General features: G+C 42.3%; 1 protein-coding gene across 1 annotated transcript; it reads right to left on the bottom strand.

The window, feature by feature from the left end:
• Nucleotides 1-23,340: 23,340 nt before the first annotated feature.
• Nucleotides 23,341-27,008, bottom strand: LOC123051092 (uncharacterized). Its single transcript, XM_044473861.1, has 9 exons — nt 26,766-27,008; nt 26,104-26,219; nt 25,834-26,006; nt 24,775-24,868; nt 24,428-24,538; nt 24,226-24,315; nt 23,933-24,018; nt 23,745-23,809; nt 23,341-23,646 (listed from the first exon to the last, which is right to left on the bottom strand). The coding sequence occupies exons 1-9, from the start codon at nt 26,926-26,928 to the stop codon at nt 23,537-23,539; spliced, it is 1,008 nt and encodes a 335-aa protein (XP_044329796.1). The 5' UTR covers nt 26,929-27,008; the 3' UTR covers nt 23,341-23,536.
• Nucleotides 27,009-27,470: the final 462 nt, after the last annotated feature.

Consider the following 27,470-nt stretch of genomic DNA (forward strand, 5'->3'; position numbering starts at 1 on the left):
TCAAATTGTTTTCACCACAAAACCCTGGAGAGAAGATGATATGACTTCTTCCATTTATTTAAATGACAAGGGGTGTTGAAAATATTTGAATTTCATTTGGGAAAATATTTCCAAATTCTGAAACTTTATGCAACTCAATGATTTTCGCGAGAGAAGACAAAATGACTTCTTCAAATTTTATGAAATATGAGTTGGGAGTTTAAAAGGATCAAATTCAAAGTCCTTTTGGAAATTATTTTTAATTTGGAGTTATTTGGGTTTTATTCAAATTATTTTTCTTCAAAAATAAAAAACATGGAAAATAGGGTAACATGATTCCCTACATCAGAAAATTGGAGATAAATAAGTTTGAAATCATTTTGGTATTTTTAAAATGATTTTCATTTGGATTTTAGTAGGGCAGTAGCACTCTTTGCTTTATTTAAATTTCTGTGGATTTTATTTGACTTTACAAAAATGACCATGTTGTTGGAAATCTTTTTCTGAAATTTTTGATATATAATATGACTATGTTATATTTTATTTTATTTGCATTTATTTTATTTCTTCTGTCTGCAAATTTTTTTAAAAAAAAAATCCCCGACTGAGCAGACCCGGCCCAGCGCCAGGCCAAGCCCAGCCGCCACCGCTTTCGTCCCCGACTCCAGCGCCCTCACGACAGCGCCGCCGCCGCCGTGACCTTCGCGGACACCGCGCCGTTGCCGCCTCTCTCTGCCCCCTCCCGCACGCCACCGCGCCGCCCTCCCTCCATAAATAGCCGCACCGCTGCCGCCTCGCGCTTTGCGTCGCCGCGCCGCAGATCGCCGCCGCATCCGCGCCACGCCGCCACCGCCGCACTTCGCCGCCCGGGCGCTGCCGCTGCTGCCCCGATTCGCCGGAGCACCGCCGCCGCTGCCCGATCTGCCACTGCCATCGACCGCCGCCGGTTTTCGGCGAAAACCGACCGAACCGGTATAAACCGTCGACCCCGATCCGGTTTTATTTTAAGTTTTTGATTTAGTACGGTTTATTTTTTTAGTTAGTTTATTTAGCGAGCGTTCGTTAGTGAGCGTCTGGTAGCGAACGATTTTCGTTCATTAGCGTTCTGTAACGAACGTTCTTTCCTTAGTTTTTATCTTTTTCTTTTAATTTCGGCTAGGGACCTATCTGTGATGATTTTATTTACAGATTAGTCCCTGATCTTCAAACCCTCACTATTTTTTACTCGTTTATCCAAATCCAACGAAACCAACGCCCACTTCTTCGTTATGATCCCCTCTATCCAGTTAATCAACTTAAACATGTTTTTGAAAGTTTAAAATTTGATTTTGAACAGATTTGATTTTGAATCTTCTTTTGATCGTAACTTTGAGTTTTATAACTCCGTTTGAGTTGATTCTTTTTGCAAATTAAAGCTCTTGACCTAAACTTTCTAATAAGGCCAAATTCACATAATTTAGGTACTGTTAGAAATTGTTTGATGTTGCAAGAGTTATTTGTTTGGTTTTGATGTTTTCCGAATCGTCTTCTTCGATCTTTCCGATTTGTTGAGTGATTTCTTATGTGTGGTTACTATTGCTTGCTTACGATAGATTGACCGGAGTGTGACGAGTAGAACTATCAAGAGTTATGAGTGCGAATGATCTTCATCAACATTGCAGGCAAGTTCACACTTTGATCATGTCCCTTTCATACCCAGTTTTTATGCATTAGTTTCACCCTCAAACATTGCATGAGTAGGATTGATAACATGTGGGTATTGGGAAGTAGTTGATGAGGTAGGAACCTATTGCCCTACATTCAAACCTTGGGAGTTACTATTACGTTATGCTTATATTTCCATGCTATGCTCGTAGACGTGGATTGGGTTTGAGTGTATTCATGACAGATGTGAGATTGTTAATTAATGGTTCAACTTAAGGTGGCAACTTAATACACATCTGGGTGGATTGAGGCACCTGGGGAATCCAGTGATTGCCTGTATTTTTTGGAAATCCCGGGGTACCGTGTGATTCTCCTATGGACTGCCACCCAGGCTCAAAGGGATCATAAGATTATTCATGCTAGAAACTTCCGTGTGCAGCCACAAGCTATTATGGGCTCTAGCATAGTTGATTAAGTCGTGTGAACTCTTACAGTGGTAGACTAGCAGATGTAGGGGATGTAGGTGTACGGTCTACCCATCGTAAGGTGCTAACGCTTCTGAAAGACTGTGTCTCGGTCATCCGTTTCTCAAACACCATGTAGTGCGAGAAATCCAACGGAGGAGATCGAGTCTTGTGGGGAAAAGTGCACAAACCTCTGCAGAGTGTACAAACTAATCATGGTTAGCCGTGTCCCCGGTTATGGACATCTTGAGTATCTGGTTCTTGGATTATCATGTTGATCTCATCACGTTACTTAAATAATTTGTTGGGTTGTTAATGATTACTTTTAATTGGGATTGAGAGGGGGTTTACCTTCTCAATATTTTTCAACAAACTTTGTAGTTAAATAAAATATATTCCTTTGCAGTAGGGAAAAATTGGCTTTTCGCAAAAACATTATAACCATAGAGCTTTTCCACCAGCCATATATGCATGTAGTGATAGCCATTATTCATCATTTCTCTATGGTGTGAATTTGCCAGTACATTCAATGTACTGACCCTTTGTGGCTGCAACGTCTCATGTTGCAGGATTCTTACGACGAGTAAGTGATACGTTAGGGTTACGATTTCTACACTCAACTTTGCCGTTGGTGTTGATGGGAATCCACAACCTTGTTACTTCCGCTATTTGGATTGAGGTAATAGTATTTACGTTACTTTATACATGTGATTTACCTCTATTATAAATCCTCGAGTACTGTGTGTGTCAGCATACCGATCCAGGGATGACACTTAAGCACAGAGACTTGATCCATTCGGGTCGGGTCACTACAATCATGAACTATGTACTTTATTTGTGAAACTTGTCATGAACTACGTCTTCGATTTGTGAAACTTGTGATGAACTATGTCTTCGATTTGATGAAACTATGTCATGAACTATGTTTGTTTTGCTGTTGTTGTGACTTGATTTGTCTTGAAGTGATGAAGAAGAAAAACAGAGCAAACTCTGCTCTGCTTTGCACCCTACCGCCAGACCTCATGGCGGTAGGATATGAAAACTTACCACCGGAGGATATGGCGGTAGGTTGGCGAAATGTTCTGTGACCGAAATGGTCCCCTGTTCTGCGGTAGGGTTGGCCACCCTACCGCCAGCCTGCTCGACGGTAAGCTCCTACCGCCAGGGATCATGGCGGTAGGGTTGGCCATCCTAACAACCATTTTTCTATGACCAAGTTGGCCACTGATTTTACGGTAGGGTTGAGCACCCTACCGCCGGAGCCTATGGCGGTAGGTTGGCCATTTGTCTGTGACCAAGCCGGCCACTAATTTTCCGGTAGGGTTGGTCATCCTACCGCCGGTGCCTATGGCGGTAGGGTTGGCCATTTTTCTGTGACCAAGTCTGCCATTATTTTGCCGGTAGGGTTGGTCACCCTACCGCCGGAGCCTATGGCGGTAGGTGCTGATCTATGTCCCCCTGCCTTTATTTTTTTAGCCCTTTGCCTTTCCATTTCTTACAAATTTCTATGAACTAAGGATCCACAAATGATCGAGTAGCAAAGACATCAATAACTGAGCATAGTTCATTACATCCACAAATGACACTTTTCTAACGATTCATGTCCCCCTTCTAACGATTCAAATGACATAAGTTCAAACTACAAATGATCAAGTAGCAAAGACATACATAACTGATCCATGTCCATGTCCCCCTTCTAGCGATTCGAATGACATAACCTCAAACTACAAAGCTCAAGCTCGGAGCATACATTTTCTACTTCGGAAAGAAAGATCTAAAACACATAAGACGTTCAATTTGTGCGTCACGATCAGGATTAGGCTTCAGATAATCTGACGATCCCGCCCAATTCTCCAACACACCTTTCGTTTCGCCGAACCAGGCCCATCGAGCACAGTGTTCCGGAATCTCTAACTTGCCTTGTGTGATTGCCCATCCAATGACCTGTCTGGGTTTTCTCAAGTCCAGCTCGCGAAATTCTTCTATGTTCACAGAGAAAAAGATCTCCGTTGCCACAGAATGTCTGCAAGCATATGTCTTCTCATGCAGCTCATTAAGTATCTTTTGTTTTTCTTTCACAAGCCTACGGAAAACTTTTCTCTCCTTAAGATCAGAAGGTTCCTCCATGAATGGATTCTTGTTGAAATCCATCATGGCAGCAAACTCCTCATCATTGCTCTTGAACCATGCTTCAAGCTCCCTCTTGATAGCAAGTTGTCGCTCCAGTACAATCTTCTCAGACGCTGCCGCCAAACTCTTAGATGCAATGCCATAACACTTCTCATATACTTTCTTCAACTGCTCTGGGGTCATGTTTTCCATGCTACATGAAATGGAACAAACCATAACTCAAATCAAATGATACAATACAAACACAAAGCATAACTTATTTATAATGTTCTCACTGGTTCAAATGACATAGGTTGCATAAATGATAATGGTACATGCCATTACAGTCCAAATGACACTACAACATCATTTGTTTCAACCCCCTCTACTACTCCATCAACAAGACATCTTTGTCGTATGGCCTGGGGTTGCAACAAATGACATCATTTCTTTCACGGGCCCAAGCCCAACGAGTTGCCCGACTAAGTATCGCCGATGATGGTTGCCTAACTAGCCAATCAATGATCTGGCCAGGGTTGTTAAAGTCCATCTCATTCACTTCATCCCTTGTTCCACACAATGCAATTTGCCTTGCAAAAGCGCGTCTATGATTTTTCCCTTCATTCTTGAGGTTGCTTATGTTTTTCTCTTTAGCTTCGTATAACTTAACTCTGGCATCGTCGCACTTCGACACATAATACTTTCAAAAATCTCTACAAGCCGCATTCAATGCATCAACGGCTTTGACCCACAAGTCCATCTTTTCCTCAATGACTGCATGTTCACACTTCGCCGCCACCTCCGCGGAAGTCTCAACAAAGATGATCGATCCCATCCTACAAGTCGAGGGATTACTATAACGGTCATCCAAGGAAAAAATCCTAACCGTCTCTTGACAAAAACTACAACCCTAGGAGTAGATCGAGCTATAATTCGAGAGGTAACTACTCTAACAAAACCCTAATTAAACTATAACCATAACGTTCGTCATATAGGCATTTACTTAAGCATAACCATAACCACCACCTTAACCCTAACCATGTCATTAACCCTAACAAAACCCTAAATGATATTTCTTACTACCCAAACAATGCTAGTGACACAATACATTGTCAAAGCACAAACATTACCCTAAATGCATCATATACATTGATTTCACCACAACAAAACCATGAACTAGTGATTCCAACAAAATGAGCAAAATGCATGATTTGAACCAACCAAATGAAGGGGGATGGGGGAGGTACCTCGGGTGATGCAAATGGCCTCGATCCACCGGCCAAATCTCAAGCAATGGAGGGGGATCTAGTGGGTGATTTGGTGGGGGAGAAGAGGGGGAGAGAGTGAGAGCTCGAAAGAAGAGTGGGGTGAATGAGTGGGTGGGGGAGCAGCACAGCCCCCTCCTTCAAAACCTTATCTAGGATCCTACCGCCAGAGAGCCCGACGGTAGGTTGCAATAGCCTACCGCCGTAGCCGGCGGCGGTAGGTCCCTTTGCCACATGTACACGGCCGTTAACGTCCAGACGGCGTCAGGGAACCTACCGCCACGAGGGGCGGCGGTAGCCTGTACATATCTACCGTCGGGGTCTCCAGCGGTAGCAAAAGGGTCAAATCTCAAAAAAAATCCATAACAGGGTCAGATCTCGATTTTAGACGTGAAAAAGTCAAAACACGAAATTTTGCCCCACTGTATTGCCGGGATTCGAACTCTGGTCAACCTAGTTATAGGACATCTCGCTGACCAACGAAGCTACTTCGCTATTGCTTTTTTCTAGGGTCTACTTCGCTATTGCTGTAATGTACAGCACGTTTAACAATTTGACCTTCTCTTTCTACTGCACTAACAAACAGATCTCTGTTTTTTCTCTTCCCTTGCAGTGTACCATTTTTTGTTCTTATTCACCGTAAAAAAAACAGATTTCTTTAACCCTTTCTGAAACTAAACTTTTTTTCACTACTTTCTCTTGAGCTTCTTTAAAGCATCACCAACGTTTATTTCACTACTATGTGTCAAGAAGTTTTACTTTTATTTTTCAAGTGCGCGGCATTAGCATCATCTTGCTATTATAGAGAGATGTCAAAAATGGAGCTGCGGTGGACCATCTCAGAGGAGAACCCGGTCATGACCACTACTAGAAGTGTGAGTTGAACTCAAGACCTCGTCCTTAATAATTAACTCGCAATCAACCACACTAACCAATCAAAATAAGAGAAAGCTAACTTCGAGTCGACTCGAAGTTAGCGACAGATCCAAATGATTCTGTTACCGTTCGATCTGATCGCGCAGCGTCGCTTCTTCCGTTTCCCTCACGCGCTGCGTTTTTTATTCTGTCGTTGTTCGATCCAATCCCAGGGAATCAGGAATTCATTGACGAGCCTTTATTTTCACCGCCGTTCGAACGCACGAACCAAGAAATCAAGGTAGAGCGATTCCACACGAGGCCCAACCGTCCCCTACTTTTTTTCTCTCTCGAAAATCTGGGTGCGAAAAATATAAGTGTTGGGTGTAGGTTTCGAACCAAGCACCTGTTGTGTTTATACACATCATCCTTGCCATTTCAACAAGTACTGGTTGTTGTCTATAAAAAGGTAACAAGGTATTGGAACCTTTTTACTACTATATGAGAAAATTTCCGGTCAAAACTACTATATATGAGAAAAGAAATGAAAATTTTCATTTCCCTTTTCTTTGGATTTCTCCAATAACTCACGTACAATCATCATGATATATAGTTTCGTGAGTCTCAAGTTGATAACCACTATTAATTTTCGTGCGGAGGTGGGGGTGAGGGGGGAGTTTATGAAATATGCACTCGGTAACTTTTGTGTGAATATGTTGGGGAACGTAGTAATTTCAAAAAAAAAATCTACGCACACGCAAGATCATGGTGATGCATAGCAACGAGAGGGGAGAGTGTTGTCTACGTACCCTCGTAGACCGTAAGCGGAAGCGTTATATCAACGCGGTTGATGTAGTCGTACGTCTTCACGATCCGACCGATCCAAGTACCGAAAGCATGGCACCTCCGAGTTCTGCACACGTTCGGCTCGGTGACGTCCTCGCCTTCTTGATCCAGCAAGAGGGGCGAAGTAGTAGATGAGTTCCGGCAGCACGACGGCGTGGTGACGGTGTTGGTGAAGAACAATCTTCGCAGGGCTTCACCAAAGCACTACGAAAACTATGACGGAGGATAAACTAGAGGAGACGGGGTTGCCGGCACACGGCTTGGTGTTTCTTGATATGTCTTGGGTGCTAGCCCTACCCCTCTATTTATATGTTGAGCCTTGGGGTCCAAACTTGGAGTAAAAGTCTCCACAAAGTCGGTTTCACCCGAAAGGCAAGAGTCCTTCTCGGACTCCAGGGCCAGACGCCAGGGTTCCCGGCGTCTGGACCCAGACGCCAGGGACCCTGGCGTCTGGCCCCTGGACTCCGCAAAACTCCCTTTTGCGCTTTCCAAAAACCTCGTGGGCTTTCCCCTTTGGCCCAGATAAAGTGTTCTCGTGCCCAAACATTTCGGGAAACATCCGGAACCCCTTCCGATGGATTCCGGAACCTTTCCGGAGATCAAACACTACTATCCACATATCAATCTTTACTTCCGGACCATTCTGGAGTTCCTCGTCATATCCGTGATCTCATCCAAAACTCCGAACAACATTCGGTCACCAACATACATAACTCATAGTACTATATCGTCAACGAACGTTAAGCGTGCAGACCCTACGGGTTCATGAACTATGTAGACATGACCGAGACTCCTCTCTTGTCAATAACAAATAGCGGGACCTGGATGCCCATATTGGCTCCTACATATTCTACGAAGATCTTTATCGGTCAGACCGCATAACAACATACGTTGTTCCCTTTGTCATCGGTATGTTACTTGCCCGAGATTCGATCGTAGGTATGTCAATACCTAGTTCAATCTCGTTACCAGCAAGTCTCTTTACACGTTCCGTAATACATCATCCCGCAACTAACTCATTAGTTGCAATGCTTGCAAGGCTTATAGTGATGTGCATTACCGAGTGGGCCCAGAGATACCTCTCCAACAATCGGAGTGAAAAATCCTAATCTCGAAATACGCCAACCCAACAAGTACCTTTGGAGACACCTGTAGAGCACCTTTATAATCACCCAGTTACGTTGTGACGTTTGGTAGCACACAATGTGTTCCTCCGGTAAACGTGAGTTGCATAATCTCATAGTCATAGGAACATGTATAAGTCATGAAGAAAGCAATAGCAGAATACTAAACGATCGAGTGCTAAGCTATCGGAATGGGTCAAGTCAATCACATCATTCTCCTAATGATGTGATACCGTTAATCAAATAACAACTCTTTGTACATCGCTAGGAAACATAACCATCTTTGATTAACGAGCTAGTCAAGTAGAGGCATACTAGTGACACTCTGTTTGTCTATGTATTCACACATGTATTATGTTTCCGGTTAATACAATTCTAGCATGAGTAATAAACATTTATCATGATATAAGGAAATAAATAATAACTTTATTATTGCCTCTAGGGCATATTTCCTTTAGTCTCCCACTTGCACTAGAGTCAATAATCTAGTTCACATCGCCATGTGATTTAACACCAATAGTTCACATTACCATGTGATTAACACCCATAGTTCACATCGTCATGTGACCAACACCCAAAGGGTTTACTAGAGTCAATAATCTAGTTCACATTGCTATGTGATTAACACCCAAAGAGTACTAAGGTGTGATCATGTTTTGCTTGTGAGAGAAGTTTAGTCAACGGGTCTGCCACATTCAGATCCGTATGTATTTTGCAAATTTCTATGTCAACAATGCTCTGCACGGAGCTACTCTAGCTAATTGCTCCCACTTTCAATATGTATCCCAATGTTGGAAAAAGCGGTAGGCGTAAGCGAGGCGGTTGGCCTTCGCCTAGTGCCTAGGCGGTGCCTAAGCGCCCTAGGCGCGGCCTAGGCGGTAATATAGTTTTTACTCATGGTGTATTTATGATTATTATATGGGTGTTGATATTAGTTTAGGGCATATAAATAAGTTAATTACCGTCTACTGCCATTCGAATATAACCCGTCTGGCATATCAGTGCAGTATGTAGCATGATTTCTTGCTTGGGTATGCAATTCTTTGCTTGCCCTGCCTAGACCTCCATTTATGCCCTAGGCGAGGCGTTTGGCCATTGCCTAGCGCCTAGGCGTGCCTAAGCGCCTCCTAGGCACTGCATTTTCCAACAGAGATGTATCCAGATTGAGAATTAGAGTCATCTGGATCAGTGTCAAAACTTGCATCAACGTAACCCTTTACGACGAACCTTTTTGTCACCTCCATAATCGAGAAACATATCCTTATTCCAATAAGGATAATTTTGACCGATGTCCAGTGATCTACTCCTAGATCACTATTGTACTCCCTTGCCAAAATCAGTGTAGAACCTATGGCTGAGGCATAGGGAAAGACTTTCATTCTCTTTCTATCTTCTGCCGTGGTCGGGCTTTGAGTCTTACTCAATTTCACACCTTGTAACACAGCCAAGAACTCTTTCTTTGACTGTTACATTTTGAACTACTTCAAAATCTTGTCAAGGTATGTACTCATTGAAAAAACTTATCAAGCGTCTTGATCTATCTCTATAGATCTTGATGCTCAATATGTAAGCAGCTTCACCGAGGTCTTTCTTTGAAAAACTCCTTTCAAACACTCCTTTATGCTTTGCAGAATAATTCTACATTATTTTCGATCAACAATATGTCATTCACATATACTTATCAGAAATGATGTAGTGCTCCCACTCACTTTCTTGTAAATACAGGCGTCACCGCAAGTCTGTATAAAACTATATCCTTTGATCAACTTATCAAAGCGTATATTCCAACTCCGAGATGCTTGCACCAGTCCATAGATGGATCGCTGGAGCTTGCATATTTTGTTAGCACCTTTAGGATGGACAAACCTTTTGGTTGCATCATATACAACTCTTCTTTAATAAATCCATTAAGGAATGCAGTTTTGTTTATCCATTTGCTAGATTTCATAAAATGCGGCAATTGCTAACATGATTCGGACAGACTTAAGCATAGGTACGAGTGAGAAACTCTCAACGTAGTCAACACCTTGAACTTGTCGAAAAACCTTTTGCGACAATTCTAGCTTTGTAGATAGTAACACTACTATCAGCGTCCGTCTTCCTCTTGAAGATCCATTTATTCTTGATGGCCTGCCGATCATCGGGCAAGTCAACCAAAGTCCACACTTTGTTCTCATACATGGATCCCATCTCAGATTTCATGGCCTCAAGCCATTTTGCGGAACCTGGGCTCACCATCGCTTCCTCATAGTTCGTAGGTTCGTCATGGTCAAGTAACATGACCTCCAGAATAGGATTACCGTACCACTGTGGTGCGGATCTCACTCTGGTTGACCTACGAGGTTCGGTAGTAACTTGATCTGAAGTTACATGATCATCATCATTAGCTTCCTCACTAATTGGTGTAGGAGTCACGGGAACAGATTTCTATGATGAACTACTTTCCAATAAGGGAGCAGGTACAGTTACCTCATCAAGTTCTACTTTCCTCCCACTCACTTCTTTCGAGAGAAACTCCTTCTCTAGAAAGGATCCATTCTTAGCAACGAATATCTTGCCTTCGGATCTGTGATAGAAGGTGTACCCAACAGTAACTTTTGGGTATCCTATGAAGACGCACTTTTCCGAATTGGGTTTGAGCTTATCAGGATGAAACTTTTTCACATAAGCATCGCAACCCCAAACTTTAAGAAACGACAGCTTAAGTTTCTTGCCAAACCATAGTTCATACGGTGTCGTCTCAACGGATTAGACGGTGCCCTATTTAATGTGAATACAGTTGTCTCTAATGCATAACCCCAGAACGATAGTGGTAAATCGGTAAGAGACATCATAGATTGCACTATATCCAATAAGGTACGGTTATGACGTTCGGACACACCATTATGCTGTGGTGTTCCAGGTGGCACGAATTTGTGAAACTATTCCACATTGTTTTAATTGAAGACCAAACTCGTAACTCAAATATTTGTCACCGCGATCAGATCGTACAAACTTTATTTTCTTATTACGATGATTTTCCACTTCACTCTGAAATTATATGAACTTTTCAAATGTTTCAGACTTCCGTTTCATTAAGTAGATATACCCATATCTGCTCAAATCATCTGTGAAGGCCAGAAAATAATGATACCCGCTGCGAGCCTCAATATTCATCGGACCACATACATCAGTATGTATGATTTCCAACAAATCTGTTGCTTGCTCCATTGTTCCGGAGAACGGTGTTTTAGTCATCTTGCCCAAGGGGCATGGTTCGCAAGCATCAAGTGATTCATAATCAAGTGATTCCAAAAGCCCATCAGCATGGAGTTTCTTCATGCGCTTTACACCAATATGACCTAAACGGCAGTGCCACAAATAAGTTGCACTATCATTATTAACTTTGCATCTTTTTGGCTTCAATATTATGAATATGTGTATCACTACGATCGAGATCCAACAAACCATATTCGTTGGTGTGTATGACCATAGAAGGTTTTATTCATGTAAACAGAACAACAATTGTTCTCTAACTTAAATGAATAACCGTATTGCAATAAACATGATCAAATCATATTTATGCTCAACGCAAACACCAAATAACACTTATTTAGTTTCAACACTAATCCCGAAAGTATAGGGAGTGTGCGATGATGATCATATCAATCTTGGAACCACTTCCACCACACATTGTCACTTCACCCTCAACTAGTCTCTGTTTATCCTGTAACTCCTGTTCTGAGTTACTAATTTTTTTTAGCAACCGAACAAGTATCAAATACCCAGGGGCTACTATAAACATTAGTAAGGTACACATAAATAACATGTATATCAAATATAGCTTGTTCACTTTGCCATCCTTCTTATCCGCCAAATACTTGGGGCAGTTCTACTTCCACTGACCAGTCCCTTTGAAGTAGAAGCACTTAGTCTCAGGCTTAGGTACAGACTTGGGCTTCTTCACTTGAGTAGCAACATGCTTGCCGTTCTTCTTGAAGTTCCCTTCTTCCCTTTGCCCTTTTCTTGAAACTAGTGGTCTTGTCAACCATCAACACTTGATGCTTTTCTTGATTTCTACCTTCGTCGATTTCAGCATCACGAAGAGCTTGGGAATCGTTTCCGTTTATCCCTTGCATATTATAGTTCATCATGAAGTTCTAGTAACTTGGTGATAGTGACTAGAGAACTCTGTCAATCACTATCTTATCTAGAAGATTAACTCCCACTTGATTCAAGTGATTGTAGTACTCACACATTCTGAGCACAAGCTCACTAGCTGAGCAATTCTCCTCCATCTTGTAGGCAAAGTACTGTCAGAGGTCTCATACCTCTTGACACGGGCATGAGTATGAAATACCAATTTCAACTCTTGGAACATCTTATATGATCCATGGCGTTCAAAACATTTTTGAAGTCCCGGTTCTAAGACGTTAAGCATGGTGCACTTAACTATCAAGTAGTCATCATACCGAGCTTTTGTCAAAACGTTCATAACGTCTGCATCTGCTCCTGCAATAGGTCTGTCACCTTGCGGTGCATCAAGGACATAATACTTCTATGCAGCAATGAGGATAAACCTCAGATCACGGATCCAATCCGCATCATTGCTACTAACATCTTTCAACTTAGTTTCTCTAGGAACATATCAAAATTAAACGGGGAGCAACATCGCGAGCTATTGATCTACAACATAGATATGCTAATACTACCAGGACTAAATTCATGATAAATTAAAGTTCAATTAATCATATTACTTAAGAACTCCCACTTAGATAGACATCCCTCTAATCCTCTAAGTGATCACATGATCCAAATCAACTAAACCATAACCGATCATCACGTGAAATGGAGTAGTTTTCAATGGTGAACATCACTATGTTGATCATATCTACTATATGATTCACGCTCGACCTTTCGGTCTCAGTGTTCCGAGGCCATATCTGCATATGCTAGGCTCGTCAAGTTTAACCTGAGTATTCTGCGTGTGCAAAACTGGCTTGCACCCGTTCTAGATGGATGTAGAGCTTATCGCACCCGATCATCACGTGGTGTCTGGGCACGACGAACTTTGGCAACGGTGCATACTCAGGGAGAACACTTTTATCTTGAAATTTAGTGAGAGATCATCTTATAATGCTACCGTCAATCAAAGCAAGATAAGATGCATAAAAGATAAACATCACATGCAATCAATATAAGTGATATGATATGGCCATCATCATCTTGTGCTTGTGATCTCCATCTTCGAAGTACCGTCATGATCACCATCGTCATCGGCGCGACACCTTGATCTCCATCGTAGCATCGTTGTCGTCTCGCCAATCTTATGCTTCTACGACTATCGCTACCGCTTAGTGATAAAGTAAAGCATTACAGGGCGATTGCATTTCATACAATAAAGCGACAACCATATGGCTCCTGCCAGTTGCCGATAACTCGGTTACAAAACATGATCATCTCATACAATAAAATTTAGCATCATGCTTTGACCATATCACATCACAACATGCCCTGCAAAAACAAGTTAGACATCCTCTACTTTGTTGTTGCAAGTTTTACGTGGTTGCTACGGTCTGAGCAAGAACCGTTCTTACCTATGCATCAAAACCACAATGATAGTTTGTCAAGTTGGTGCTGTTTTAACCTTCGCAAGGACCGGGCGTAGCCACACTCGGTTCAACTAAAGTTGGAGAAACTGACACCCGCTAGCCACCTGTGTGCAAAGCACGTCGGTAGAACCAGCCTCGCGTAAGCGTACGCGTAATGTCGGTCCGGGCCGCTTCATCCAACAATACCGCCGAACCAAAGTATGACATGCTGGTAAGCAGTATGACTTATATCGCCCACAACTCACTTGTGTTCTACTCGTGCATATTACATCAACGCATAAAACCAGGCTCTGATGCCACTGTTGGGGAACGTAGTAATTTCAAAAAAAATCCTACGCACACGCAAGATCATGGTGATGCATAGCAACAAGAGGGGAGAGTGTTGTCTACGTACCCTCGTAGACCGTAAGCGGAAGCGTTATCTCAACGCGGTTGATGTAGTCGTACGTCTTCACGATCCGACCGATCCAAGTACCGAAAGCACGGCACCTCCGAGTTCTGCACACGTCGGCTCGGTGACGTCCTCGCCTTCTCGATCCAGCAAGAGGGGAGAAGTAGTAGATGAGTTCCGGCAGCACGACGGCGTGGTGACGGTGTTGGTGAAGAACAATCTTCGCAGGGCTTCGCCTAAGCACTACGAAAACTATGACGGAGGATAAACTAGAGGAGACGGGGTTGCCGGCACACGGCTTGGTGTTTCTTGATATGTCTTGGGTGCTAGCCCTACCCCTCTATTTATATGTTGAGCCTTGGGGTCCAAACTTGGAGTAAAAGCCTCCACAAAGTCGGTTTCACCCGAAAGGCAAGAGTCCTTCTCGGACTCCAGGGCCAGACGCCAGGGTTCCCGGCGTCTGGACCCAGACGCCAGGGACCCTGGCGTCTGGCCCCTGGACTCCGCAAAACTCCCTTTTGCGCTTTCCAAAAACCTCGTGGGCTTTCCCCTTTGGCCCAGATAAAGTGTTCTCGTGCCCAAACATTTCGGGAAACATCCAGAACACCTTCCGATGGATTCCAGAACCTTTCCGGAGATCAAACACTACTATCCACATATCAATCTTTACTTCCGGACCATTCCGGAGTTCCTCGTCATATCCGTGATCTCATCCAAAACTCCAAACAACATTCGGTCACCAACATACATAATCATAGTACTATATCGTCAACGAATGTTAAGCGTGCAGACCCTACGGGTTCGTGAACTATGTAGACATGACCGAGACACCTCTCTTGTCAATAACCAATAGCGGGACCTGGATGCCCATATAGGCTCCTACATATTCTACGAAGATCTTTATCGGTCAGACCGCATAACAACATACGTTGTTCCCTTTGTCATTGGTATGTTACTTGCCCGAGATTCGATCGTAGGTATCTCAATACCCAGTTCAATCTCGTTACCGGTAAGTCTCTTTACTCGTTCCATAATACATCATCCCGCAACTAACTCATTAGTTGCAATGCTTGCAAGGCTTATAGTGATGTGCATTACCGAGTGGGCCCAGAGATACCTCTCCGACAATCGGAGTGACAAATCCTAATCTCTAAATACGCCAACCCAACAAGTACCTTTGGAGACACCTGTAGAGCACCTTTATAATCACCCAGTTACGTTGTGACGTTTGGTAGCACACAAAGTGTTCCTTCGGTAAACGGGAGTTGCATAATCTCATAGTCATAGGAACATGTATAAGTCATGAAGAAAGCAATAGCAGAATACTAAACGATCGAGTGCTAAGCTAACGGAATGGGTCAAGTCAATCACATCATTCTCCTAATGATGTGATCCCGTTAATCAAATAACAACTCTTTGTCCATGGCTAGGAAACATAACCATCTTTGATTAACGAGCTAGTCAAGTAGAGGCATACTAGTGACACTCTGTTTGTCTATGTATTCACACATGTATTATGTTTCCGGTTAATAAAATTCTAGCATGAATAACAAACATTTATCATGATATAAGGAAATAAATAATAACTTTATTATTGCCTCTAGGGCATATTTCCTTCAGAATAGCATGATAACACACACATTGTAGACCTGGTAACTTATGTACCCCTGGCCTGGTAACTTTTGGCACCCGGGGAGGGGGGGTGTTGGTGAAATATCCCCCTGGTAAGCTTATTGGAATAGCATGGTAACTCACACGTCGTAGACCTGATAACTTATGTACCCCGGTATTGATAACTTTGGCATGAGGGGTGAGGGGTTAACGAGATATCCCCCGGTAACTTTTGTGTGAATAGCATGGTAACTCACACATTGCCGACCTAATAAGTTAGGTGACATGGTGCTGGTAGGCTAGGGGAGTGATGAAATATAACCACGGTAACTTTTATGTTAATAACACGGTAACTCACACGTCGCAGACCTGATAACTTATGTACCCCCGGTCTTGGTAACTTTGGTGACGGGGTGCGGGGGATGATGAAATATCCCCCCGGTAACTTTTGCGTGAATAGCATGGTAATTCACACATCGCAGACCTGATAACTTATGTACCCAGTCCTGATAACCTTTGGCAATGGTGGTGGGGGAGAGGGCTGTTGGTGAAATATACCCCCCACACCTGGTAATCTTTGTGTGAATAGCATGGTAACACACACATCGCAGACCTGATAATTTAGGTGCAAACACCCCAGTAACTTTAGACCCAAATAAAAATTTGCTGAAATATGTCCCGGTTACTTCTATGCAAAATAGCACGGTAATATATGCACCACTAGCTGATAATTTAGGTACAAATACCACGATAACTTTGACCCAGGAAAAAGTCGTTGAAAACACATCTCCGGTCACTTCTGCATAAATAACATGTTATACGTATATTAGTAACTTTTTGACCAAAAAAGTGATCAAAACATGACAACATGAGATCTAGTTTGGAAGCCTCGTTGCGACGAATTTTTTATGTGAAAACAATTTTTCAATCAGAAACGACAATTTGATCTATAATTTTTTTACATGTGCTTTGAAATAGCGACAATCTACAATGATATCTGCTTTCATGTGCTCTAATGCATTTGCATGTGAAGAGAATGTTGGAGGAGCCATTTTTATGCCCCGGTGATTTCTATGTCAATAGGATGGTAACTGACGTACCATAGAGGTGATAACTTATTTAGCCTAAGTTTGATAACTTTTGATCAAAAAAAAGTCGTCAAAATATACCAACATGGGATCTAGTTTCGATGGTATCGTCGTGATGAATCTTTTATGTGAAAACTATTTTTCAATCGGAGCGACGGTTTGGCCTACAAAACATTTTAAAGTTTTAAATTTGATGAAATCTTCAATGACATCAGCAGTTTTGTCCTATATGCATGCATGCAGCTATTAGGAAAAAGATTAGAGTGAATGTGTTTGTTTTTTATTAAAAAAGAAATCAATACTCGTCAACAGCATAGATGAATCGTCCGGATCTATCGCTATAGTCCGTACGTATGGACGTTAGCACAGTCCTTTCCTGTTTGATTGTTATTGTTTTTCATAGCTGCTGTATGTAACTTTCCTAAGTTTGTAACTTAGGCAAGTCGATTTTGTGGGAGAAGGAATAAGGAGACAACATGAGTCGTAGGTGGAGAAGAGGCTATATGTTTTCTAATATTTTCACTAGATGCCCGATCAAATCCCTCCACCTGGAGAAAATAGTGCATGCATGCACTATTTTGTTACATACGCGCGCGTACGCGTGATGCATGTGCACCAATGAAATGCCTCCGCGGGATGAGAAGAAAACAACGGGAAGAGCAGCTGTGGGGGCCGGAACAGGTGGAGGGAGGCAGAAGTAGATAGAATGCAATGATGCATGTTAACGTTACTTGTCTCCGTAAACCCAGATGACACCAAAGATATTTTACTATTTTTTGTTTGATTGTTATTTTTTTCTTAGCTGCTATATGTAACTTTCCTAGGTTTGTAATTTAGGCAAGTCGATTTCGTAGGAGAAGGAATAAGGAGACAATGAGCCGTAGGTGGAGAAGAGGCTATATGTTTTCTAATATTTTCACTAGACTAGATGCCCGATCAAATCTCTGCCGGCCGGAGCAAACACTTTATTTCACTACCCTCATGTTCTATGATTAATTTGTTCGGGAGAGAGGGGTAGGCAGTCAGCAATGATCATCAAGTCTGAGAGATAGAAATAGTAAATGGTACTTGCTAATCTACAAGCACCAATAAACTGATTTCACTCATTATATGTTGAACATGGAAATACTAAGGAAGGATTATAATACTATGTACTTACATTTAAGGGGTTATTGTTGACATTAATAACGAGTGAATTGCAGAAAACCACCACATTGCCGCATAGTTTTGCAGAAAACATCGGTTTACGAATTTGGGCCAAAAACCACTGATTCTCAGCTTAATCTTTTGCAAAAAATATTGGTCGGTCCATTTGGGCATTTTAACCGCGATTATGACAAGTGGGCCACACAAGAGCTGATGTGGCATAACTGTTAGTCCCTGGTATTCTTGCAGATGCACCCTTCAATCAGAAAACAAAAATGCTATTAGTTCCTTGTCAAACCCAACTCGGCTGTACTCTGTGCCGGCCATCCCGCGCTCGTGCGCTGCTGCCCACACCGGTGCCCTGGTGGCGGCGGAGCTCACCGGCGAGGGTTGTTGCTTGTCTGCGTCCGTGCTTGCTCGCCGCAGTTACAGCTTGTGCCCGTGCTGCCCGTAGACGTGCTGCTGCTTGCTCCGGTGACATGCGCCGCCACAAGTCTTCTTGCTCCAGGACTGCGCGCCGCTGCCGCTGATCGTGCTCTTGCTATGCGCGCCCGCGCCGCTTCTTGCGCCCGTGCTGCACCCCGCCGCTGCTGCTTGCTCCGATGCCGCCGTCGCTGCCGGAAGGTCGCGGCCGCTCCGTGCGCCGGCTATTGCACTGTTGCCGTGCCTGAAGGAGGAGACGAGGACCATGTTGTGTGGTGATACGGAGGCCAGAGCCGCCGCTAGCCCCCTACCCATGCTTCCAGGAGCAGAGCGCCGGCCGACCCGTGCGCCTCGGCCGTGGCCGTGGCAGGCGCGAGGCCAGAGCCGCCGCTGCGCAACAAGGGGGCGGCGATCACTTGGCCTAGGCCGCGCCGGCAATGGCCCGTGGGAATGGCGGCGGGGGCCTGATCCCGATTGGATCGGGTAGCGAAGGGAGATTTCTTTTTCTTGGAGGGTTCTTTTTGAAAAAGACCGGTCTAACATTGTCTATCACGTCATCAAATGCGGGCCCCACATGTCATAATCACTGTTACAATGCCCAAATAGACCGATCAGTGCTTTCGGCAAATGATTAAGCCCAAAATCAGTGTTTTCTGCCATAAATTTTAGAAGAGTGTTTTCTGCAACCCTTCGTTTTAATATGGTGGTTTTCTGTAATTCACTCCATTAATAACTGTCGTTCTAATAGAGAGGTAATGCCATATTTCTATGTATGCTATTTCTCTCTCCAAGATGGCGGTATATCTGAACCTGTACGTAACTACTGATAGTTAGTCATATTTGATGGCGATATATCTGAACCTGTACGTAACTACTGATAGTTAGTTTATTTGAGTAATTGGCACAACATGAAGTAAATAGAGTACTAGTACCATATATTTATGGATTCTTGCTAGGGACTAGCCCGTTGTACTGCTATGGAGTACTACTACAGTATAATAATTTATCATATATTAAGAAGTTGTCATACGGGTCAATGAATTTCTGATATTATACTGATGTCATGTGTTTCTAGGCTTATGGATTTCTGATATAAAACCAGTTTTCTTCCACATACGTTTGGCAATTTCGGTAAGACTGGTCACACCGATGGTGCTAGACAGGTAGAGATGTCCACTTTGTGCAATGTGTGCTATTAGTTTTTCGATTTTCTATGGAATAATTTGTGTTAAGATATCTATTGTTTGTGCTTCATCTGTATATTAATTATGTACTCCCTCCGTCCCATAATATAAAAACATTTTTGACACTAGCGTTCTTATATTTTGGGACAGAGGGAGTATATCTTATGGTTTTCATGGGAATTAGAGATGTTTTTGCGCAACTATGCTTAATTGTTACTATCAAAAGGGCCCGTGCATTGCAATGGGAGAAAAAAATCATAATCTCCAATGGCCATGACAACATTTTGCTGCATTACCGATAACGTTTTGGCGAATATTTTTTTCAATTTCATTAACATTTTTTAATACACGAACTATTTTTAAAAATCATGATCATTTTTTATTTCCCTATTGTTTTTCAAAAAAAATTACAGTTTTTGAATATGCTAAAATTTTCTAAAAAACTTACGAACATTTTTTGAATCCACAAACATTTTCAGATTTATTGAAATTTTTATTTAAATTCCATTTTTATTATTTTCGGAACTTTTACGACGTACCAAATTATTTAAAGGATAAAAAATAAAAATAAAAAACTAAATTTGAAAACTGGCCGCCCGCATATGAGTCGGCCCAAACGTGCAGAGCGCGGTGTAGGAGGTCCCTACTGCGTGGGCCGGCCCAGGCTGGGGGATTCCCCTGTGTGAAACGTTCTTTGTCACATACAGGTGGCATTGTTGGTATATTTTGCAATTTTGGGGGCAATTTATGTGACGTACCGCAACAAGCACTAATGACTATTATTAGGTATAGATTGGTAGAACATTTAACCTTTGCTCCCCAAGGTGCATGATAATCATCTGATAATGAAGGATATTAAAGGTATAACAAAAGGACTTGTGGATGCATCCAGTGATTTAAGGTACTGCTATGAAGCACTACATCTAATACATTTTTTTTACAAAACTATATCTAATACATATTCGTTATTAAAATGAAAAAAGTGTTATGTTTATTCTATAGTTGGAAGTTTTGCTCAAAAGAAGGTTTTGTAGCTGAAATTTTATGTACATGAAAAACTGGGAAAATGAGTACAAGTCAAATCTACATATTCAAACACTTATGTCTATATTTCTGGGATAGATTTCATGTAATCTGTCTAGCTAGACTCTCCACGCATGGAGTTGTTTCTAATGTCATTGTTCCTGTTGTTGTCTTCCGAAGGGCTCCCTCTAGTTGCCATTGATGAGGTTGCATTGGATTATACACTTTCATGGGCCGTGCACAATGGAAGTGTTCCCTTCTTTATAAATAGAATTGGAGAAAACAGTCCTAAATAAATCAAGACATGTAAAAATAATCTGCATGGCACATTTAAAGTGTTGGAAGATGTGTGTGACGTGACCATCTGAATCTATTTGACTACCTCTCATATTTTGTAAGTTGACATTTCTCAGAAATCTGCTTTCAGTCATGTAGGATTTTTGGATGTATTCTTTTACAGTTCACTTCATGTTAGAGGATGAACTTTTGGTGTGTGACATCCGGCAATGATCATATTGTGGATTGATGGTCTACCTTCCATGATTTGTAAGTTTTCTTTCATAATATTTCTCACAAAATACACATTTTATCGTGTAGGATTTTCATATGTATTCTTTTACAGTTCACTTCATGTGAGAGGATGAACTTTTTGGTGTGTGAAATATCGAGTATTACAACTATGGACGTAGAATTCCTTCTTGCCAAAGCAATCCAAATAAATAAAGATATTTTATAGTTTTTCCGAAACTGTCTACCTCAGTGTATGCCAAAGTTTATTTCATACAAAACAGGTACATAAGATCATAAGTAACTACCAAGATTTGGAACGTCCAAAGTTTCAGAATTATATAGAATGTTGGTTAAATGCAAAATTTTCTAATACTCGATGGATTTAGATTAATCCTCAATGCATCCGTTGCATGCACCCAACTCATAGTACCTCAAGTAAACAAAATATGCTCTATCATATTATTTGACAGGTGTTTCAACCGAGTGCTCTCTCCCAGAAAACAAACCCAATTATTATAGCTTGCAATATCTCATAAACTTATAACCACCGAAGAATTTTAACCAAAGCTCTAGGACATCGAGAAATAGTAAATAAATCCATGATCAATCGACCAATTGAAAAACCTATAATTTTGACTAGATTGGTGTTGGCACGAATAATAATATAACATGTACTTTTAATAGAAACTTCATTGACAAATCGACTTTGATGCAGTTTTCAAAACTAATCATACTTTTTTGCTGGAAAAATACTTTTTTTAGAAAAAGTTGAGAGTAGCTTCTCTGACATGGACATTCTAATTATATTAAAAAGTTATGTAACATTTTAAAATACATAGGTACTATGGAGTAGCCCGTGCGTTCGCACGGGTTGTCGACTAGTTCATTACTAATTGGTTGATTACCAAGTTGTCTTGCCCATCATCTCACATAAATTTGCTAATATTTGACAAGTCTTGGTATAGCCAATAGTTGTCAATGCCAACATTTGGGTAGCCAAATATTGGTAGCAAACTGATTGTGCTCAGAAGCACGGCCTTTGGATTTTAATACAACGAAAATAAACTTCAAGCGGTTTATCTATAGTAGACTGAATCATCAATAAAAGGAAAACTGTAGACTGAATCAAACTAGACCGTTGTTCTCAAGAAACGGAAAGAAGGTGCAACCACGAGTTCACAAGAAGGTTCTCTTTCTTGTCCACAAGAAGTGCAACCACAAAGGCCAGGAAACAAGCATGAATCTAGAATCTTTCTGCATTTGTATCATCGACCAGCAGTGGTCGCTGCTTCTCGGACATGCACACTTGTGTGACATGGCGATGGCCAAACTTCAGAGCAGTAGTAGTAAATCTCAGCTAATTACTTTTCTACTATCATTAGCAACGAGAGTACACGCCGGTCGACGGTCAAACCCCGACCATCGACCGAGCACTTTTTTTTTTGAGAAATGAAGAGGGGAGCACTTTGTTTACTTACTAGCAGCACTGACATCAAGGCGCACGGGTCCAACACGGCTACCCTAGCTGGGCGGCTGGGCCGGTCCGAGGACGGCAGTCGGCAGGCATATGGACACCAGGGCCCACACGTCAGGTACAAGATGTAGAAGGAAAAACAGTCTTCTCAAAAAAGAAGAAGGGAAAAACAGAGTTTCACTACACTTCATGTTGCAACTTGCAGGTGTTGGAAAGAAAAAAGAAAGGTTGCCACCATATTCCTGTTGCAATTTTGCAAGTGCTCATGTATAAATAATTTCTTTTTTTTTCAGGTTTTTTTGTACTGTGTTGTTGGTGGGATGTCACTGTCTGGAAGCATTGGAATTCCACTTCCGACGTGGTTTCGGACAAAACTTCAAGTCAGTCCAAGAGTGGTGCTACCAGTTAAAAAGAACAATTGGTATCGACCAAATGATTTTATTTCATCCAATGAAAACCTATAAAATGCACCTCAAAACAAAGTTCAGGCCATGTTGTACCAGGAAACCAAAATCGGTAAAAACTTTCAGAAAAAACGTGGTCGGAAACGTGGATAAAAAACGAGCATCGGACCGGAAGGAAACGGACGGACAAACGAATGCGACAAAGTATATCAGAAAATCGAACAGAGGATGACCACCTAGCAGAACAAATATACACCGCTATAACACTATTGTGCAGTGTTTGCAAGGTTTCTAAAACTGCTGTGCTGGAGCAACAAAACCAGTGGTACGAGTACGACAACAGATCCCATTGGCCTATTCACTCAGGGTAACAAAGGAAATTTGCTCAACATATGCGACCGGGCACTAACTGTCGACGCCGAGGAACTCTGTGAAGCTTGGGTATTGGGGCTCCCACCCGATATCGGCCCGGGTTTTGGAATTCTCCATCCTTTTCCCCAACGGACCATCGGTACCTGAAGAGAAGGTGGATTCAAGATTATTTATTACTACAAGAAACGGTGATGTATGCGCACCGAAACACTTCACACGCCGGAGCAGGAAGGAAACTAACCAGTGAAACCTTGGAATTCCGTGTCGAACTTCCCACTTTTGTTAACAGCGTCCATTATTTCCTTCCTGCAAAGTTCAAATTCATGCATTTTAATTGAAACCCGTTCAGCTATCAGTAGAGCCATGACACACCGACAGAAGCGAGCTAGATGAATACCAGTTGATGTAAAGAAGCAGCTTAGCACTAACCTGGAAAGAGGCTTATTGTCACAGCCCAAAAATATACGACCCCGAGTTCTCTTTTTCATTATGGCAATTGCAAGAGACGCTGCATCCTGAGAATATATAAAATAACATTACAACTCACATGATGCAGATTGATGTGACATATTTTGCTTAATAAATCAATAAAGTTGTTTCTGTTTGTTTGATCTGCCGTGCTTCGCTTAATAAAACAATAAAGTAGGATCGTTTGCTATGATAAGACTGAATTTTTTTATATAAAAGGATGAATCTGGGGTAAATTTCTATGCTCATTTAACCTCATAATGTATCTGATTAATAATATGGTCTGGCCGCGAGTCCAGTGTTCCCTTCCTCAACCAGAAATAATGAGCACCTCTATCTATTTTGTGTGTCTAAGTCAAGGAAATACTGTATGAGTTATATTCATCTTATATTGTATAAAAGCTCTATGTTCATGCTTGCAATTTTAAACAGCCAATATGCATAGGTGGAGGATATATAAAGTCCTGCTAGCCTGAGAACACAGCCTCCTGCCTCCAGAACAACATTTTCTGCTCTAAGAAGAACATCAGTACGAGGACCCCTGCCCACGGGAATAGATGGACAATCCTGCACAATGAAGAGAAAAAACATGGTAAAAACAATTAAAATAAAATTCAGAAAATATTAGGAGCTAGTTGTGTGTTTCTAGGCAAGAAATGCTTGTACTCCCAAACTACAACAAATCTGAAGCTGCATACTATATTAGACGTGTAAATTTCTCTTTTCATTTAGCGGAGCTTTTATCACCCAAAAGAGCAACAACTGGTAGACACCTATGAGAATATGCAGTCTAGCAGTAATACCTCATTGCACAATCTGTTGTCGCTACAGTCATAAAGAGCAGTACTCGACGTAAACAGGAAAGAACCTTCTCCGTTCCAATTTGAGGCGGCCACTCTGCATGCATTTTCTGAAATGAGGGTACATCACATGCCCATGATATGCAATTTGTTTAGCATAAGATAGATCATAGATGCACACTGCACAGTATCACAGCGAAACTAGTCTAGTTACTTTCTAACAGTTCATTGAGATGCAGAACTTTGCATTTTTCCTACAAAGCTAGTGTAATTCATTAACAATGGAAAAAATCCTACTAACCAAATTGATGATGCACAGGGGTGTGTTGACATCAGAAAAAAGGTTGGTGGCACCCATCTGCATATAATACTAGTAATAACAGATCCTTACAGAAAAACTGTCCACTAGTCCATCGAACAGTTTTTGGTAAATCATAAAATCTTAGCCCTGGTGGAGTTAGTTGTTCCAAGCACAGTGCACATCTAAAATACAGTACTTAACTAAAAAAATTACAATATGAAGTCCCATAGCAGTATGTACACACGTAGCTGTATTAGAATCAAGATAAGATCACCTAATTTATTTACAAATACCAAAAGACCAGAAAGTCCTGGATCAAGCATGTTACACCACACATTTCCCTCGGCTACTCCGTACAGCACTATGATACTGACATTGCCAATATTAAATCTGACACATCCATTACTACAGATTAAATTGCACTTCTACAGTGACCATCTCCATAATATCTGACCAGCCATCATCTCAGATTGTCTACCAGCTTGATTCACTCACATTTGATGCCACCATCAAAGACCATACATACATACATCAAACATTAATGTCATTATGTCAATGTGTTCATCTTAACCAATGTTCACTATGGTTCATGTGCCCTAAGGTTCATATCAGCAATTAAACTTCCATACTTCAAAGGATTCAGTTTCCACATGGATGTGGGATCTCAGCCCAAACTGCCCAGCCATCAGGCAGTGACCACAAACTGGAGATTGGTACCAAATCTACTGCATGGAGCCATCATTACAATCACACTTGCTTACCTCAAATCGCCAGGGTAATCATCAGAACGAGATGGAGGAGCGCAGAAAATAACATATGGAGCCTTTTGAGAGATAGTGGATCCCTTCAAGGAGGGAATGATGCCAATATCGGTTAGCTCGCTGTGATGGTCTGTGCTTGCGGTCTGGCCAAAAACTTTGCAGCCTGGGTGTTCCTATAGAAGGCGAGGTTGAGTACTTAATTAGCCAAGACATGATTATGTCAAACAGGTTGATGTCAGAAAGTGGTTCTTTAGGCACGGGTATTCATACCTTTAGCCACTTCTCGGCTACCAGTCGCCCAAGCACACCTGGGCCGACGATGAGTAGATCGTTCTGGGTAACAATGTCGGCACCGGGCATTGTGACCCCTGTATCTTGCGATACCCCTAGCAGCAACAAAGAAGAAAATGTAAAAGGTAGCTTAGTTGCACGCATCGTTGTGGAAAGAACTCGACATCTGGAGATCAAGAGGGTGAACCTAGAGCCTCCATCGGTCATATATATAACTTTCAGCACATAGTAGCTAGATAGCTTAATTTACCAGGTACTGAAATCTGCTACCCTTTGATAAATCGCTCATTCCACCATGACTGAAGGCCATAAATTGCCACATACAGGTCAGGTGAAGTAGCTACTAGCTGATGTCCATCGGCGCTTTATATGAGACAAGCAATAATGCGCGACCTCGGAACCAAACTAGTATAAACTAGTTGATTTCAATGGGATAAAAATAGTCATAGTGATAGCTATAACACTTGTAATTTGGAACTGACAGGAATGAATTTCAGAGGTGGGCACAGCAGCTCAACAGTGTAACTGGAGCGGAGCTGGAAGCGGATTGCTATCCAATGGCACGAGCGAGCGAGTTCATGGAAGGCGGGCAGCGCAAGGAACAGAAAGGGGTAAAAGACAAGGGTCGGCCAGAGAGTTACCGAGGGCGGCGGCGGCGACAGGCGCGCGGCGGGCTAGCGAGAGGAGCCGAGCTGGACGGCCGGCGGTCGGGGTGAGGGGCCTCACGGAGGAGGGGCGGGAGGCGGGGAGACGGAGGGTTGGGGTCCGGGTGGGAACCAGGGCGGCGGCGACGGCGACATCCATATTTGTCGTCGGCCGTCGTGGAGAGCTGGGACGGGGATGGAAATTGGATCGGTTGACGAGGATAATGGTGGCGACTTTGGGTTGGGCCGGGCCGAGTTTCCTGGATGTTGCCATGCCAAAAACGGAACCAGGGCCCATTCGACCAGGTCAGTTGAACTGACTGCCTCAAAAAAAACAACAGTTGAACTGACTGCCTATACATGTACAGTACAATTTTCTCCAAATAATAACAATAATAATAATAATAATATACACTTCCAGAAGGACCAGGTCACCTTTTATTGTAGTACTTGGGAAAGTGCTCCCATGTTTTACACACATGTCATGGACTGGTTGCATTGATCGGTACAAGTATACAAACACAAAAACTAAGATAGCTGCTTGACAGCATTTCATCATCAGTACTAAGGAAACAAATAGCTACATACTGCTACCCCGACTCCTATAACTCCCATCATCTCGACCGTGCTAGAAGGGATTTGCGCGGCTTGAGATGAAGCAGCCGTCGATCAACCTATCCTTTGTCGTGCCGTGCAACATGC

The sequence above is a fragment of the Triticum aestivum genome, chromosome 2D (assembly GCF_018294505.1).
Source record: "Triticum aestivum cultivar Chinese Spring chromosome 2D, IWGSC CS RefSeq v2.1, whole genome shotgun sequence".
NCBI classification, from domain to species: Eukaryota; Viridiplantae; Streptophyta; class Magnoliopsida; order Poales; family Poaceae; genus Triticum; species Triticum aestivum.

Coding starts and splice junctions, on each gene's coding strand:
- LOC123051092 (XM_044473861.1), bottom strand. CDS start 26,928: ATGGATGTCGCCGTCGCCGCCGCCCTGGTTCCCACCCGGACCCCAACC. Junction 26,007..26,103: donor TAGCCGAGAAGTGGCTAAAG/GTATGAATACCC, acceptor CGCCTTCTATAG/GAACACCCAGGCTGCAAAGT. Junction 24,539..24,774: donor ACAACAGATTGTGCAATGAG/GTATTACTGCTA, acceptor TTCATTGTGCAG/GATTGTCCATCTATTCCCGT.